Here is a 14605-nt window from a genome sequence, read left to right as displayed (position 1 = left end):
AAAGACCCACAGCACAAGCAACAATCTGACTGGGAAAACTTGATGTTTCCCTTGTTTTAAGTGTTAGCAAATTATTCTACTACTAATTACAAAATGTTCATAATTATTATTTTTTTGAAAAATCACTTTATAAATCCCATGTTCTGCTATTGTTTTCAGCCTTCTGTGATGGATTAATAGAGGAAATCAATAATTATTACCAGGGCTGCTCAGCAGGAGGGGAGGCTAATAGCGGGACCGGCACAGGGCTGCTCGCTCCTTGACATTCAACTGGTGGGATGTGTCCCCCCTATTACCCCTTTCCCAAATCCTGCCCTCCACACACAAGGCAGGAGGGAAGAACAAGCAGAGAAAGGAACCAAAGGGATGAAGACAACAAACATAAACCCACACACGGCTTTGGCAAAGGCTCAGCACAGCCTGGCACATCAGTCAGCAACTGAAGAAGGGCTGGGGGACCCAGACGCCGATGGGGCAGGGGACTGGCTGCCTTGTGGAAAGCTGGGGATGCCCAAGAGCAAGGATGCTCGAGGAGCAGCCTCTGCGCCGAAGGCATCACAGCCCAGCTTTGTTCTTATCTTGAGGTTGGGTATTTTTGTAATTTTGCCACCCCCGCTAGCTCAGATTTCCAGCTGTTGTCAGCAAGCAGTTTGGTTCATCATCCCGAGACGTGGCAGCTTGGAGGATCCCGACCACGCTACGACAGGAATCTGCCAGGAGGGGTAAATCAAAAGCGAGACAAGCCTGGGAAGCAGAAGGACTGCTCTCTTACCCCTTCTCCTTGGATTTATAAATACAAAGTAGAAATTAAGCACAAAGCTGACTTAGATCCAGACTTTTTACTTTGACAGCTTCTCCACTAACTGAGTTATCACCTGGTACTGGGAAGGTGAGAGAGAAAGTCAGCATGATTCCAGCAGACAAAAATACAGTGCCCCATCCTCAAAGTCAAAAGGGATAAAAGCTGAGACACCCACAACTGCCATCATTCTAGTGAGGGGTTAACTTGCCATCATTAGGTTTCAGAGTCAAACACCAGCAGAGAAAGGGTTTAACAATCTTCCTCAAGCAAAATCCACTCAGCATGCTCATCCAAGGTCTTGAACAATTTCCCCAGCCTCCCAGCAATCCGCGCTCCCACTTTTCCTCCCACCTCCTCCCCAGCACGATGATGCATTGCACCTTGACCACGCAAGGAAGCCATAAAGCAAGGCTGAGGGACAGGGCAGAGCAAGACGAATGGATTTAATATCAACCCGAACAGAGCGTGGGCTATTGCACCAAATGAATTATTCATTTTGGATTCAATAACAGCCTCCATTTCGCATTGACCCACAGCTCTCACGGGCACGAGGTGCTGAAGAGGATGGGGTAGGCAATTCCACCAGGTTTTCAGGTACGGCGTGCCATCACCCAGCTGAGAGCAACGCAGCCTCGCACCAGCCAGGAGGTCTGTGCCAAACCCAAACCAGCCCAGGATGGAAACAAATAATGGGGCAGATCAATAAAGAAAATCTCTCTCCCTCCCACCCCCATCTTAGCATTGTGGTGATAATGATCCCCCATCACTCTGACCCTAAAACATAACGCTAATCTCTTCGGGACTCGAAATACCCCCAGTGAAGATTGTGCTCTGCCTGTGCCTTTCGCGAGTGGCTAAGTGCCGATAAAAGCTGGTATTAATGAATCCCTCAGCGCCCCGAGCTCTGCTGTCAGCACGAAACTGCTCCGGTCTAATAGCCCCATGATAGGCACAGCCTCTATCCCAGGGGGTGGGAGGGATGAGAGAGGGCTGGGGGAGCTAAACAATTCAACCCTATTTTTGTTCCACCGCTGAAGAATTAAGCCCATTTTCTCAGCCTTAAAATACTGAGGGAATTTTTTTTTTTTATTATGTTTTTTTTCCTTGGTGACAGTTCCCCCAGGCTTGTTAAGTAGCTCATCTCAGGTTGATGAAGGCTTTGAGCAGATGTCAGGAGCGTGTGCCTCCCAGGAGCCAGGGTGTGATCCTGGCAGCATCCCTGCAAGGCAAACCCAGCAGGTGAACAAGGCAGGGGAATAGAACCCCTTCAAGAGCATGGAGCCAAATAGAAAACGGATAAATTATTATTTCTAAACCTTGTGATGCGTTGTCTTCTGCCCACTCACCTTTGGGAAGGGCAGCACTGGGCTCAGGTCTCCCCTTGTGGTCTCCAAGGTCCATGGGGATACAAGGAGGAGCTTCAGAGCCATGTCAGCTACCAACAAGCCAGAGTCCAACCCAAGGTCAGATTTTTACTCAAATACAGTTGATTTTCCAACAGTCGTAATGTAAGTCCTGGCTCAGGCTTTTAGGGCTGGTTTTAGTGAACTTCTAGGAGGGCCTGGCAGGTTTATGGGTTTTGTGTTCCTCAGCAGCATTGAGCAGGACCTACAAACATGCAGATCCCGCTCACCATCCCAGCCTTTCGTCTGTCTCCCTGACACGGGAACTGAGAAATACCCTTAAAGGATTGGGAGAGGGGGAGTTATTTGAGCTCTGCTCTGGAGACAGCATTGTACCAGCACCTAACAGCGCCCATGGGATCATCAAAAAAGTATGGTCCCATCACCACACATGTGCTTCGTGCCATTTAACCACCTGCTTGGTCTGCGCCCACAGTGTACTTCGGTGCTTTTCAGGATCCCAAATGCTGCTGGCCGACCCATGAGGACATTTCTACCCCGTTCAACCTGTCAGGATCCTGAATTTTCCCCTCAAGAAGCCTGAATGCAAAGCATGCTCCCCACACAAAGGCAAAACACTGGCCTGGAGCTCGGCAGAGCCCACACTTGGGCAGCACGAGGGGTTTCCCCTTTGGCATCAGCACTGCCATCAGGAGTGGGAGCACAGCTGGAGACAGATGCTGTGGCACAGAAAACTCAGCAAAAGCCCAGTTCACGGGGGTCTGCTTGGTGCAGCTTCAACAGCATGAAAATGTCATGACCATTCTGGGGTTTGTGCAAGAAAAGGAAATAAAAAACACCATGGAGATGAGTCTAATGCTCACCCTGAGCAGATCTGCTTCCATGCCTCTCATGTCTTGCTGTCCTCCATCCTCTGCCCTGATCCAAACTACAAGCACTGGGTAGGTGCAGCACACTCCTCCCAGGGGTTTAGAGGCACTCAAGACCTCAGCCTCCTCCACCTCCCCAGCTGGTGGTGGATAGAAAGGTCAACACCACCAAAACCTGCAGCAGTTTTACATTATCATTGTTTTCCTACATTTCTGTCAAAATGACATTATTTCCCAATTCCAGTCTTCAGCTAAAATTAGTATTTATTTTTGCATGATGAGAAAATGTCATTTTGCCATAAAACCATGTGTGCTCTTTGTTTGTTTATTCAATAGCAGAGGAACATCTTGCCAGAAATGCTCCGGTTTGCAAAGAGCCCCCCCTCCAGTGGAGCGCTTCAACTCCTCAAAGGAACAGACCATCTCCTGGTGGGAACAAAACCACGCTCAGTGTCACCCGCGAAACTCAAAGGAATCCACTGGCGACGCTGCTCAATGTGAAAGCAAGGCGCGAGCGCACAGACTCTGGTGGTTTCCCAGTTTTTGGAGTCCTGGCACGGGAAGGCATCGCTGTCCCCACCTTGGCCAGGCAGGAAGGTGGATTTTCACAGTGAAAAACTACACAAGCTCCCAGGTTTAAAGCAAACAAACAAACAAGTTTCTCCATAGCTTGAATCCTAGCTTTGCCGTTTTCATACACCCAGAGTTACAGGGGTGGAGAAGAAATACCGTGGTGGCCATTCCAAGGAGCATCACAGCCAAGCCTGGCGCTACATGTGCTGCCACCTGCATCAAAAGAGGTCCAAGTCAGACCTCCTCCTGTCACCCCTTTCCCCAAAACCAGCCCTAAAGCACTGTGACACCTGCCTTTGTCCTTCTCCTTCTTCCCAACCCTTCCTTGACCTGGTGGTGCCCACCTTCTAGAAGCTATTTGGAAAGTGCTGACAAAACAGGGTTAGCTTCTCATGCAGAAAGCTCTTTCCTCTTCCCTCCTTCCAAGCAGCATACAAAAACAACACCTTAATTTAAGAGAGGAGAAGAAAGGGCCAGCAAGTAAAGCCAATAGAAAAAAAAAATATGCTCCGTTATTTGGGAAATATTCACCAGAATGGCGAACGGAGATGAAAAGCGGTGAGCGTTATTTCCATATTTATAACCCTGCGCTGTGGAGGACTCCAGCAGGCAGCAGCATGCTGGCGGCGTGGCTGGGGGAACCCAAAAAAAAACGCAAAAAAAATTCCAATTAATGCCAAGAATCAGGGCGGCTTCGCTGCAGTCGGGCCCGATGGCGGCTGCCCGGCTCCCGCAGCTTTGCTGGGGAAATAACGAGGCAGATGAAAGGGGCTCAGCCGGCGAGTACCAGCCCACACAGCACTTTGAAGGCAGCAGATCACAGAGGCAGCTTCCAGCGGGCTTGTGGCAGCAGATGCACCGGCACCCACATCCTCGCCACGCTGCTCGCCAAGTCTGGCTGCCGACCGGACCGTGCCGAGAAGCTGCAGGTTGATCACTGCTCCCAAATCCCTGCCTGGTCCCTGGAGCAAAACCGCACCAGGGCAGGTAAACGGTGCGGAGCCGATTTCACAACAGACGTTGCCTACAACAGCTTGTTTGGGGACAAACATTTTCTTAAGCAAAGCTTAAAAGTAATAAAAGCGCCTTGTTACCCAAGGCCAACCTTACCTTTGCAAGCCACATTGTTCTCTGGCTCGTAACCAGCCTTGCACGTACAGCGGCCGATGGGGACCATCCACTCCCCATCCCCGTTGCAGTACAGTTTGATGGGCACATCCACCTCCTCGGCGTTGGGGATGCAGGTGCCACGGGCAGTCACTAGAGAGGTGCTCTCCGCACCCGTCATCGTCTCTGGGAAGATGGCAAAGTTCTGCACCACACTGGGGCACTTCTTGAAGAAGACCCTGACGGACAGCAGAGACATACAAGCCCCATAGTCCTGGAAAGCCAGGTAAAAGCCATTGCGGGTCAGGGGCCCGAAACTTCTCACTTCTGTGTTCACCTTCATCAACCTGCCACCAAAGTCCACCTGGGAGAAGCTCTCGTCAGCAGCAATGGTGTCCACTTTGAGGTAGGGTGCCTCCGTCCAGAAGGCAGACTTCTTGGTGGCAATGACAGAGTCTGTCTCGTAGTAATAGAGGTTGAAGGTCTCCTTGCAGGAGCCAGGGACATTGGGGAGGCTGCTGCAGTCCCGCACAGTGAAGCGCATCTCGGTGTAGATGCGGTGAGCTCCACGCCGGTTGATGAACGTGGTGAGGAGCCAGTTGTTCTGGTTGGGCTCGAAGACGTTGCACACCTGGTACGTACGGATGGTGTTGAGGTTTTCGTCGTAGCCACTGACTTCTTCCCACTGCAGAAAGGAGAAGGGAGAAGTGATGAGAGGGAAGCAGAGGGACCAGTGGTAGCCCATGAGCCGCAGAGGTGCCGCTCACCCTGCGTGGGGCAGGACAGGGCTGGAAGGAGAATCCCAAAGCCCCAAAGGGCACTAGGAATGCAGTCGTGGACACATGACGTGATGCACATGCAGAAACACCGCCTGGGCCAGCACCAGAAGAAATCCTCAGCCTCTTACCCCTGCATGCCTCTCCCCGTTGCTCCCTGCTGATGCTAAAATGCAGGCAACTGCCTTAGCTGCCCTGAGAAGACGTAAAAATGGAAAGAAAGATGGTTCAGACACTTGGAGGCAGGAGGTAAAGCAGCACATGAGGCTACAGCTTCATTAAAGTCCAAGTCAGCACGTAGGATGGAGAGCGAGCCTGACCCCAGGCTCTCAGCACGATGGGATCATTTCCCCCGGCAAAGAAAACTAACTAAATAAAACATTACCACCACGGAGAGAGAGAATATAGATTTGCAATTCGATTTATAGAAGGGCATTAATATAATCCAGGCTACAATTTCAATTAAGGGACAGCGGCAAACTGTGAATAGTCTATGATGGCATTAGAGTCCTACAGACAGATTTACAACCTCATAATCCATTCATTTTAACTAATCCATGTTTACAGTCTCCTCATAACAGCATTATTCATATGGCAATCTTTAAGCAGCACTCTGAATATCATGCGTAATTTCCAGGAGCAACGCTATAGCAGCACTCGCTCGTGTTTGCGCTTACGTGGGGGCACAACAGCAGACAGTTGATGCCAACCTGCCCTGTCACATTGAGTCTTCCCAAAGAGCTGATGCACCACGACCAACCCTGCAACCTTACAGATTTTGCCCTCTTGCGTTTTCCATTAAATAACCACGTTCCTTACCAGCTCCCCAAGCTTCTCCCTTGTCAACCACAGCCCTGATGTAAAAAATCGCAGGTTTTAATTTTGTTTTCAAAGCAGGGTCGTCTACACACTGCCAACAAGCACAGCAGAATGTTTACTCCCAGGTCCACCTACTCGGCTCCATTAAGTTTAAGCAAAGATCACAGCTCAAGGTTGCACATTGTTGTTAAGCAATGTTTACCAAACCAGCAATAAAACCTCACGCATCCAGCTGAGCGCTCTCCCTTCTCATCCCACACCACAAAAGCACTGCAAAAACCCCTCACCACCCTGGACAAGATGTGCAGATTTAATGCCCTTTCACTACCAGACACATGAGAAAGCCGCAAGGTTCTCCCCGACCAAGGGGGTTGGCATTGTTTCCCACCTGGGCTTTGCATTACAGTCCTGTCATCCAATTAACACCAGACAACGAGCTCTCTTCCAGCGCTTGCCCGCCAGCGTAACACCAGCTCCACTGCTCTGCTCTTTGCTGCAGGAATCCTCCTCTTCATCCCACCTGCCAGCTCCTGCACCCCCGTCAGCTGCACAGGAGGGGATCTGACCTGCTATCCTTTTATTCACTGTGCCCACCAGGGAGTCGGCTCTTGCACCAGCTCCTTCTACCAAGCATCCCCTGTGCTTTGCTGCTTATTTTTTGAGGGGGGGGGGGGGGGGAGGGGAGGAGAGGGTATGCAAACAGAGCCTCAAAACTCAGAGCCAAAACCTGTCAATGGATCCCACTGCACTTCAGGCACCCAGCATACAGGGCTGCCTGCAGCTGGGAATGACATCAAATGCCACTTGGAAAACCCTCATGAGGGTTTGGGGCTGGATCCTGATGCTCCCTTGGGCCTCCCTTGGGTTGAGCGCTCTTGCAACCGGGCACTGAAGAGCAGCAGGTCCCCGTGGTTGCAAAGACCCACGGTGCCAGCAGATGCTGCCATCGATGCTCTAATAGCAACAAATGCATCATTTTGATGAGATCCCGCTAAATAATTCACAGGGAGCTGGGGATTAAGACAATGTTCTTCTCCATCTCCACTGAGATTCAGGGAGAGCAGGAGGAGAGCCCATGTCCCACCACAGCCCCTGCATCCATGTCCCAGCATTAATGTCAACAGCCCCCCCAAGCCCCAGGCACAGCTGTGAGCCAGGCTGAACAGTCACTCCCGGAGCTCAAGGGGATGTCACCACCCAAAGGGACCCAAAGCCTGAACAGAGCCCCAGGATCAGGAGAGGTGGTTCATCAAATCCGATACCTCCAGACCCAAGAGGTAAGTGGAGCCTGGGAGTAGGAGCTGACGCCCCAGCAGCAGCCAGGAGCCCCTCTCCCATTCCCCTGTCTCCTCCCTCCTGCACCAAGGAGCAGGAAGGTCCCATTTATAGATGGCTGCTGCTCTTGTTTCTTTGCTTCCCTCTCTGGTTCCTCCCTTAGCTTGTTCCCGTGGTGCTACTGCTTGTTGCTAAGCCCCAAAGCAAGGCTGCCAGTGCATAGTCATTTTTTTGGATGGAGGAACGCAGGGCAGAAGGGAAGCTTCTAGTTTCTTACCCTGGCTTTCAGCAATCTGGGCTGAAAAAGAAATAGCACAGCCCTAGGGTGGCTGCTTTTGGGAATTGAAGACTGAAAACAAGAAAAGACTGACTAAATTTGGGGTCTTCACTGACTCTAACCCAAGAAGAAATCCCCATGTGTAGCTTAGCATCTCTACGCCAGGCTGCTTGGATGGGTCACGGTCTGCAAACCCTTCCTGGTATCCACACTCTGGACAAGCCTCACCCAAATACTGGCCATTTCCTCTGGACAAGCCAAGACGCAGCACAAATCTGCCTTCAAATATTTGTTGTGAACTATTAAACAGGACAAACCCCAAAACTTAGTGCTGTAACCAGGCAGCTCATAAAGACTAGGGCATGCCTGGAGCGAGAGGAAAATATTGCTTATTTTCACTGGCATCCAACCTACTCCAAAACCTGCCTCAGCTGGGACATGATACCTACAGGGGGTTCACTCCAGGCATCCAAAATACACCTGAAGATGCTCTGCATCCACCCAGCAAAGCACCTGATGCTACAAAGAAAAGCCCAGTCAACGAGCGAGGGGACTTCACAGGGGAAGTCACACTCTCCAACACACGCCACAGACAGTCTTTTAAATAAAGGACTCGGTATTTTAAAATACTTTGTGGAATATCTAATATACGCTTCTGTAAAGGAGAACAGTGACCCTCAGAGGAGCAAGAGTTGGATGGATGCAGGGGTGTGCACAGAGGGACACAGGGATGTGGGCTGGGGAGAGGCTTCACTCTGCTGTTCCGCAGAGGGTGAGACGGCCGTGCCTTTCAACACAAGCTCCCTGCCTGCCTTGCACAGGCTTTCAGCGATAGCAGCTGCAGGCAGCTATTTATATCCCATCTCCATCACCTGCGTGCAGCCCCCCTGCATTTTGCTAGCAATTTATCTGGGCCCAGATTTTTTCCAAAGCAATTCAGTGGCAAAGCCCCATGTTTCAAGGGCCTCTGACATGCCTGGAGAGGATTTTGTGCCCACTGCATGTGTGGTTCAGCTTTGGTGATGGTGTGCAACCTCATTTCTTTTGGGCACCAGGCCAAGCCAGTCACACCCTAACAAAGACACAGGCTGGCATCCCTTCTCCTTTGGTCCTGGAGGCCCAGGGGACTGACCCTGCTGCTATACCCGTCCCTGCCCGAACGGCTGCCTGTCCCACCATGATGTCCATCCATCAACTCTTGTGTCCCCTCCCACCGCCACTCCTCTCCCCCCCTGCTCGTCTCTCACTTTCTCTGCCAGGGGAATGTGAGTCAGGTTATTTTATGCTTCCATTCCTCAAAGGCTCGTATTATATAAAAAAGATGTTTTAAGTGCCTCAGGGCGTTTTGTTCCTCATTACTTCATAAAAGTGACATTAATAGCCAGGGAAGAGCACTGCCGAGTGCAATTACGGATGATGTTCCAGGTATGAAAGCTGTTTTGAGCCTGCTAATGTTTCCTAATTACAAGCCTTTTGGCACAGGGAGAGGGAAGGCACAAGCGAGCAGGGGGATGCAGAGCAGTGCAGGGCCAGACCCTTCACCTGAGAGAAGGACAGACAGGGGAGGAGAGAGCATGAGGATGGAGAAAAGCTCCATCTTCGCTGAGACCCCAAGACCGGTTCAGGGAAGGGACACTCAGCCCCGGACCAGCCATACAGCTTAGCACAGCAATGCCCTGGTCACCCCACACCAACCCAATGGGGCACCACTGCTCCCCCTGCAACTCCCCCAGCTTCCCACCAGCATTTTAAGATAAATAGCATGAACCCCATGAGATCACGTAAGGATCAGCTGGGCAAGGGGCACTTACCCCCGAAGGAGGGTTGGCGGTCCAGCCCAGCTCGGCCGTCGCCGTCCGCGTATCCATCAAAGTTTCTGAGAAAATACAAGAAAAGGAAAGCAAACTAGTTACTCCCAAAGTTTTCAATGACATTATGAGCACAGAGCCACAGAAAAACATACGGTTGCTTTCACGGAGCATACATCTGACCCTTGGAGCTGCTCAGAAATAAACCAGCAGGTGCCCTAATACATCTAATGAACTATGGGCAGCTTCACTCCGGAGCAAACGGTGCAGGACAAGACTCTTTGCAAAAAGTCATGGCCTGAGCCCAGCCCACACTGCCATCTCTGACCCTTCTAAGCCTAGAAAAGGAAAATAGCGTTACCAACTAAAAAAACCTTAAAAAATTAAGAAGCGTGCTGCATTTTGTGGAGTCATTACATGCACATACAAAGCCCTGTCTAAACCCTAGCAGTGAGTTTGTATTAACACCATGGAAGCAGCAAGAGGTTGCAGGAAAGTCTCCCACTGCGGGCAGAGCCCAGCTCTCCTCCAGCGCCTCCATACTGGCTTTTCAACAGGTCCCATCCGACTCGCTCACAGCTACTTGCTTCGCTCCACAACGCTGGACATCCCCTTTTATGCACCGCATCTGTCGGGTGCCCCAAGTTGTCGCTGCACACACTTATTAGTTGTCAGAGTGACTGCAAATACACAAATAAAAATCACATTGTTGGAGCGCTGTTCCTCTGCTGGGGGTCTTTTGATTTGGTGGGGAATATTTAAAAGCTGCAATACAGCTGCCATTTCCCTACTTTTATTCTTTTAAAAAAACCCCACCAAAACACAACAAGAATAATAGTGAGAGCAACAACATATAGAAACAGATGGGAAAAATCCTCCAGGTTTTATTTATTTGTTTGCAGCAAGCAGACATGCAGATTAATTTCCTCGATTCCTGTGTCTCGACCAAATGGGAGGAGGAGGAGATGCACCGCCGGTGGCTGGCGTAGCTGAACATCCCCCAACCCTCCCCTTTCCTCCATGGTCCCAGGTACTCACAGCAGCTTTGCAGCTCCAGGAAAAGGGGTGCAGCCAGAGAAATACAGGTCAGGAAATAAAAATCAGCCCAGGAATATGAACTGCTGCTGGCCTGCTGCTTTTAATCTCTCCACGCCTGCTCCAGCAATTGCAAGCGGGAAACGAGACTCCTATTAATCTTCCCAGCCCTCCCTTTGCCGGCTGCCCCGGGATGAGAAACCGGAGAAGCGTGACCGGGAACTCCCCACCCTGCCGCCAGTGATAAATGCTCCCCGCTCCCAAAATCCCTGTCAGAGCTGCTGACCCAGCCTGGCTCCCAGAGGTGAGCAGGGCCATGGAGGCAGGGAGAGCAAGGCAACCCCCCCAAAAGATGGAGTGAAAAGGTGCTTGGGAGCTTGCAAAGCTTCAGCCCCTCTAACTGGTCCCAGGATGCTGCTGTGGCACTGCCAGGGAGGCTTCAAATCCCGCTGCACTGAGTTTCTGCTCCCACTGCCCTCTGCCTTCCTTCCCTCACAAACAGCCCCACGTCTCGTTAAGCAGTCATTAATCCTCGCTGGGGCCCTTCAAATAAGCAGGCAGACATGCCTCTGCATAAACGGATGCAAAAGGCCATGCAAACACCTCGCAGTCCCCCCTCCCAGCAGGGCTACGCAGGGAGGGATGCTCTGAAGGCCCATAAAATTGGTGTTTTTCCCCACAGTAAACAGGGCGACCTTCTGCCACGCAGGGGAAACTGAGGCAGGGGAGCCCAAGGTGACGCAGGGAGCGTGGCCGGGCTGGGACCCGACCCGGCACACCCACCCTCTGCAGTAAATAAGGACACACTCTGTTACAGTAAAGGCACTTCTTGCAAGGGTTTATTCAAAAAGAATTTTCTCTCCATCATCTCCCTTCCTGTTCCATGCACTTACAGCTTCCTTCCCCGGGTGTTCTGTTAGTTGATGGTTTTTTTTTTCAGTGGGGTGATGACAGAGGAATGTACTTTTGATAAAGTACAGCTGCAGTGCAGGACAGTAGCACGCGAGGACCGGCTCTGCTCCAAGGTGACATCCACCAGGATCCCTCCCGACAGCTCCCTCACAAAATCTCACCCCTTCCCTCCTCTTCTGTTCCTCCCAAAAGGCTCCACGTTTTGCAAAGAAAGTAGGAATGCACAGCAGCAATGCCAGCAGGGCACGTAGCAGCTCCCGAAGCAGGAGGCTTCAAAATAACTAACTAACTAAATGAATAAATTGAAAAGAACCACAGAGAAGCTTTCACTTTGGAGGTTTCCGGAGTCCTAAGGGGACTGCGTGGCCTGTGGCCAGGGAGGTCATGCTCGCAGTTTCCATCACAGATGCATAACTTGCACTTCAACAGCTCCACGTTTCTAAAGCAATTGCAAACTAAAGGAAAAAGAGGGCCGAGAGCCACCGCTGAAAGCCTGACCCTCTATAGACCACCTCCTGCTCAGATCCTGCCCTGACTCCCAAGGACACTGCCATATACAAGAAGATCCATAACCCAGCAAAATAGTTTGGCTGGTTTGTGGGCTGCTTTTTAAAATAAAATAAAACAAAATGGTTAAACACACACCCCCCCCGCCCTTTCAGCTCAAATTCCTGCTGAGCTCACCCAAACCCCGTGACTGCAGAGGTACTGGCACCAGAAGGACTCAGTTGAGCAACTTCCCATTGACCTCTGCTATTTCCTCTTGCAGGATATCTTGGATTTTAATTCATTTTCTGGGACATACAAGTGACACTGTGACCCTGGGGGAAACCCCACAGGGACGTTTGTGGACAGGCCGCTCAGGCTGCGGAGCTCCCTCCTTCAGCGGGGCGGGTTTTGCAGACACTGGTGCCTCTTGCGCCCAGTCCTCGGCAGAGAAAAGGGGGACAAGGTGGGGCTCCCAGCACTTCCATCTCCATCTCTGGGCTGCAAAATATCACCACCGTTTGGGGGGGACACAGGGATCACCCCCTGGCCATCCATTACTTGGGAGCGGGTAGAGGAGGGACAGGAAGTAAAAAAATCCCTTTGCTCTGCCTGCTAATGAGGGGATTACTGCAGACCTGTGCCTGAGCATCATTAATCAGCGGAAGAGCTGCACAGACCCCTTGCACCTCTCCTCCCTTCTGCCTCATCCTGCTGAGAGGAGCACTCCTCGTTCTTTGGCACTGGGTATTAATTAAACACCCATCCCGGGGGGTGTCAGCGCAAGGGTACATCATCTCCCCGTGCCTCCTATCTCAAGCACGGCACCACTAGCCACGTCAGGTGAACCCCGTGCCGCCTGTTCACCCGCATCAGCCAGCCCCCGCACCTCCAGCGTGCCAGCAGACAGGCTCGGTGCCCAACAGGGCACCTCCCGCACCTGAGCACCCGCGCGTGGGCACAGCCGATGCCCAGGGGATGCTCTGCCCGGGAGGGAGCTCGACACACTCGCTTGGAGAAGTCTTCCAGACCTGAGCCTCCACCAAAGGCAGCTGACCAGGCTGTAAAGGCTGAAGCCCTCGTTAGGGAGAAGATGAGCTCTGCTCTGGAGAGCTGAGCTCTCTTAGAATGAAGAATCTTCAGCTGTATACAGTAGATTTTCTTTAATGGACACATTACTTTAAACTAAGCCTTCACCATCTGTTCCAGTCCCTAATTATCAATACAAAAACAAACGTCTACTCACAATTACACTCGTAACGAGTAAAGATGCCAGCAATTAGAATGCACCAGCATCCTCACCGCCGAGCAGTGCATCCATCTGTGATGGCACTCGCGCGATCCAGGCAGGGAGGATTCGCTGCCGTCCCGGACTCCCCGCCCCCTCTCGGGCAAACCGGTGAGAGATGTGGCCAAAGCCGATGCCCGCGGTGGGAAAAGCTGCACCTCAGGGGAGCGAAGGGTGGGCTGGCATCATTCAAGCAGCAGGAGGAAAATAAGAAATTTAGGGTGAGCGCAGCCAGGCATGGAGCATAGCAGCACGGGAGCCTTCTTTTCACACCAGCTGATGCTGTCTTGCCAACAACCCTTCCCGATAGAATTTAAGCCTCTTCCAGGAACACCCTTCTGAACCAGCCCGAAACCAAGCTGAGTTTATTTCCTGAAACCACCACCCTGAACCCGTATTTCAGACCTCCCCAGTGTGGAGGGCTCCTGCTGAGTCCCACCATGAGAAGGTGTGACTTCTCCCTGGCAGGGAGCAGGGTCTGGCTACAGGCAGAGAGAGATGGAGGCAAGGAGGCCAACACAACCTGATCGCGTTTTGATTGCCATCTGGAAAGAAAGAGATAAGACGACAAATTTTCTGCTCGGGGAGGCCACGAAGAAAGTTATACAAGTGCTGCACTCCTCAATAGATGCCTCGGGGACATGGTCCCTCTCCTGAAGCAAGAAGCAGCAGCTCTCGCTCCTGCAAGGAGATAACGGCAGGAGCCAGCCTAAGGCACTCGAAAGCAAATGCTTGGGCATATGCAAAGAGACGCAGGCACGTCTAAGACAACCAAGAGGAAAAAAGATAGAAATTAAGCAAAATAAGAAGAGAGGAGGCTTGATAACAACAGATGGTAGAGGGAGATTTGGAAAGGATGCCAGCTGCTGGAAATAAGCCCCCCGAGATGCGTGGGGAGCAGAGAGGTGCATGTCAATAGCTGAACCTTCGGAGGGAGAGGGGAGCCGGGCGGGCAGCTGTCGAGCGAGGGGCAGGGTGCGCAGGGCTGTGCGGGGCTCGGCTCCGGGATCTGGAGAGAGAGGATGCTCCACGGGTGGGATCTGCGGAGACTCATCCTGATGTGCCCTCACAGAGCACAAAGCAAGTGCTGATGGGGTCAGTGCATGGTCCAGCCCCAGGGCACATCCCGTGGGCAGTCCCAGCCCCATAGCATGACTTTCTGAAGGGGAACAACAGCAAGACTTTTTTCCATAAGTATTTTCCCCTCTATTTCA

The 14605-nt window shown here is 51.7% G+C and overlaps 1 protein-coding gene across 2 annotated transcripts in view; it reads right to left on the bottom strand.

Annotated features, from left to right (window-relative positions):
- The window catches only part of EPHB1 (EPH receptor B1), an 86003-nt gene that overhangs the window by 49957 nt on the left and 21441 nt on the right, over positions 1 to 14605 (bottom strand). For both annotated transcript variants that reach the window (XM_074877983.1, XM_074877984.1), the window contains exons 2-3: positions 9674 to 9738; positions 4719 to 5400 (exon numbers count right to left, since the gene is read on the bottom strand). In XM_074877983.1, coding sequence (XP_074734084.1) covers positions 4719 to 5400; positions 9674 to 9738 — 747 coding nt within the window. The remainder of the gene's footprint in view (positions 1 to 4718; positions 5401 to 9673; positions 9739 to 14605) is intronic.

This window comes from Strix uralensis, chromosome 9 (genome assembly GCF_047716275.1).
Source record: "Strix uralensis isolate ZFMK-TIS-50842 chromosome 9, bStrUra1, whole genome shotgun sequence".
Classification (NCBI taxonomy): Eukaryota; Metazoa; Chordata; class Aves; order Strigiformes; family Strigidae; genus Strix; species Strix uralensis.
Note: the sequence above shows the minus strand (reverse complement) of the source record. Positions and strands in the feature narration are given on the sequence as shown.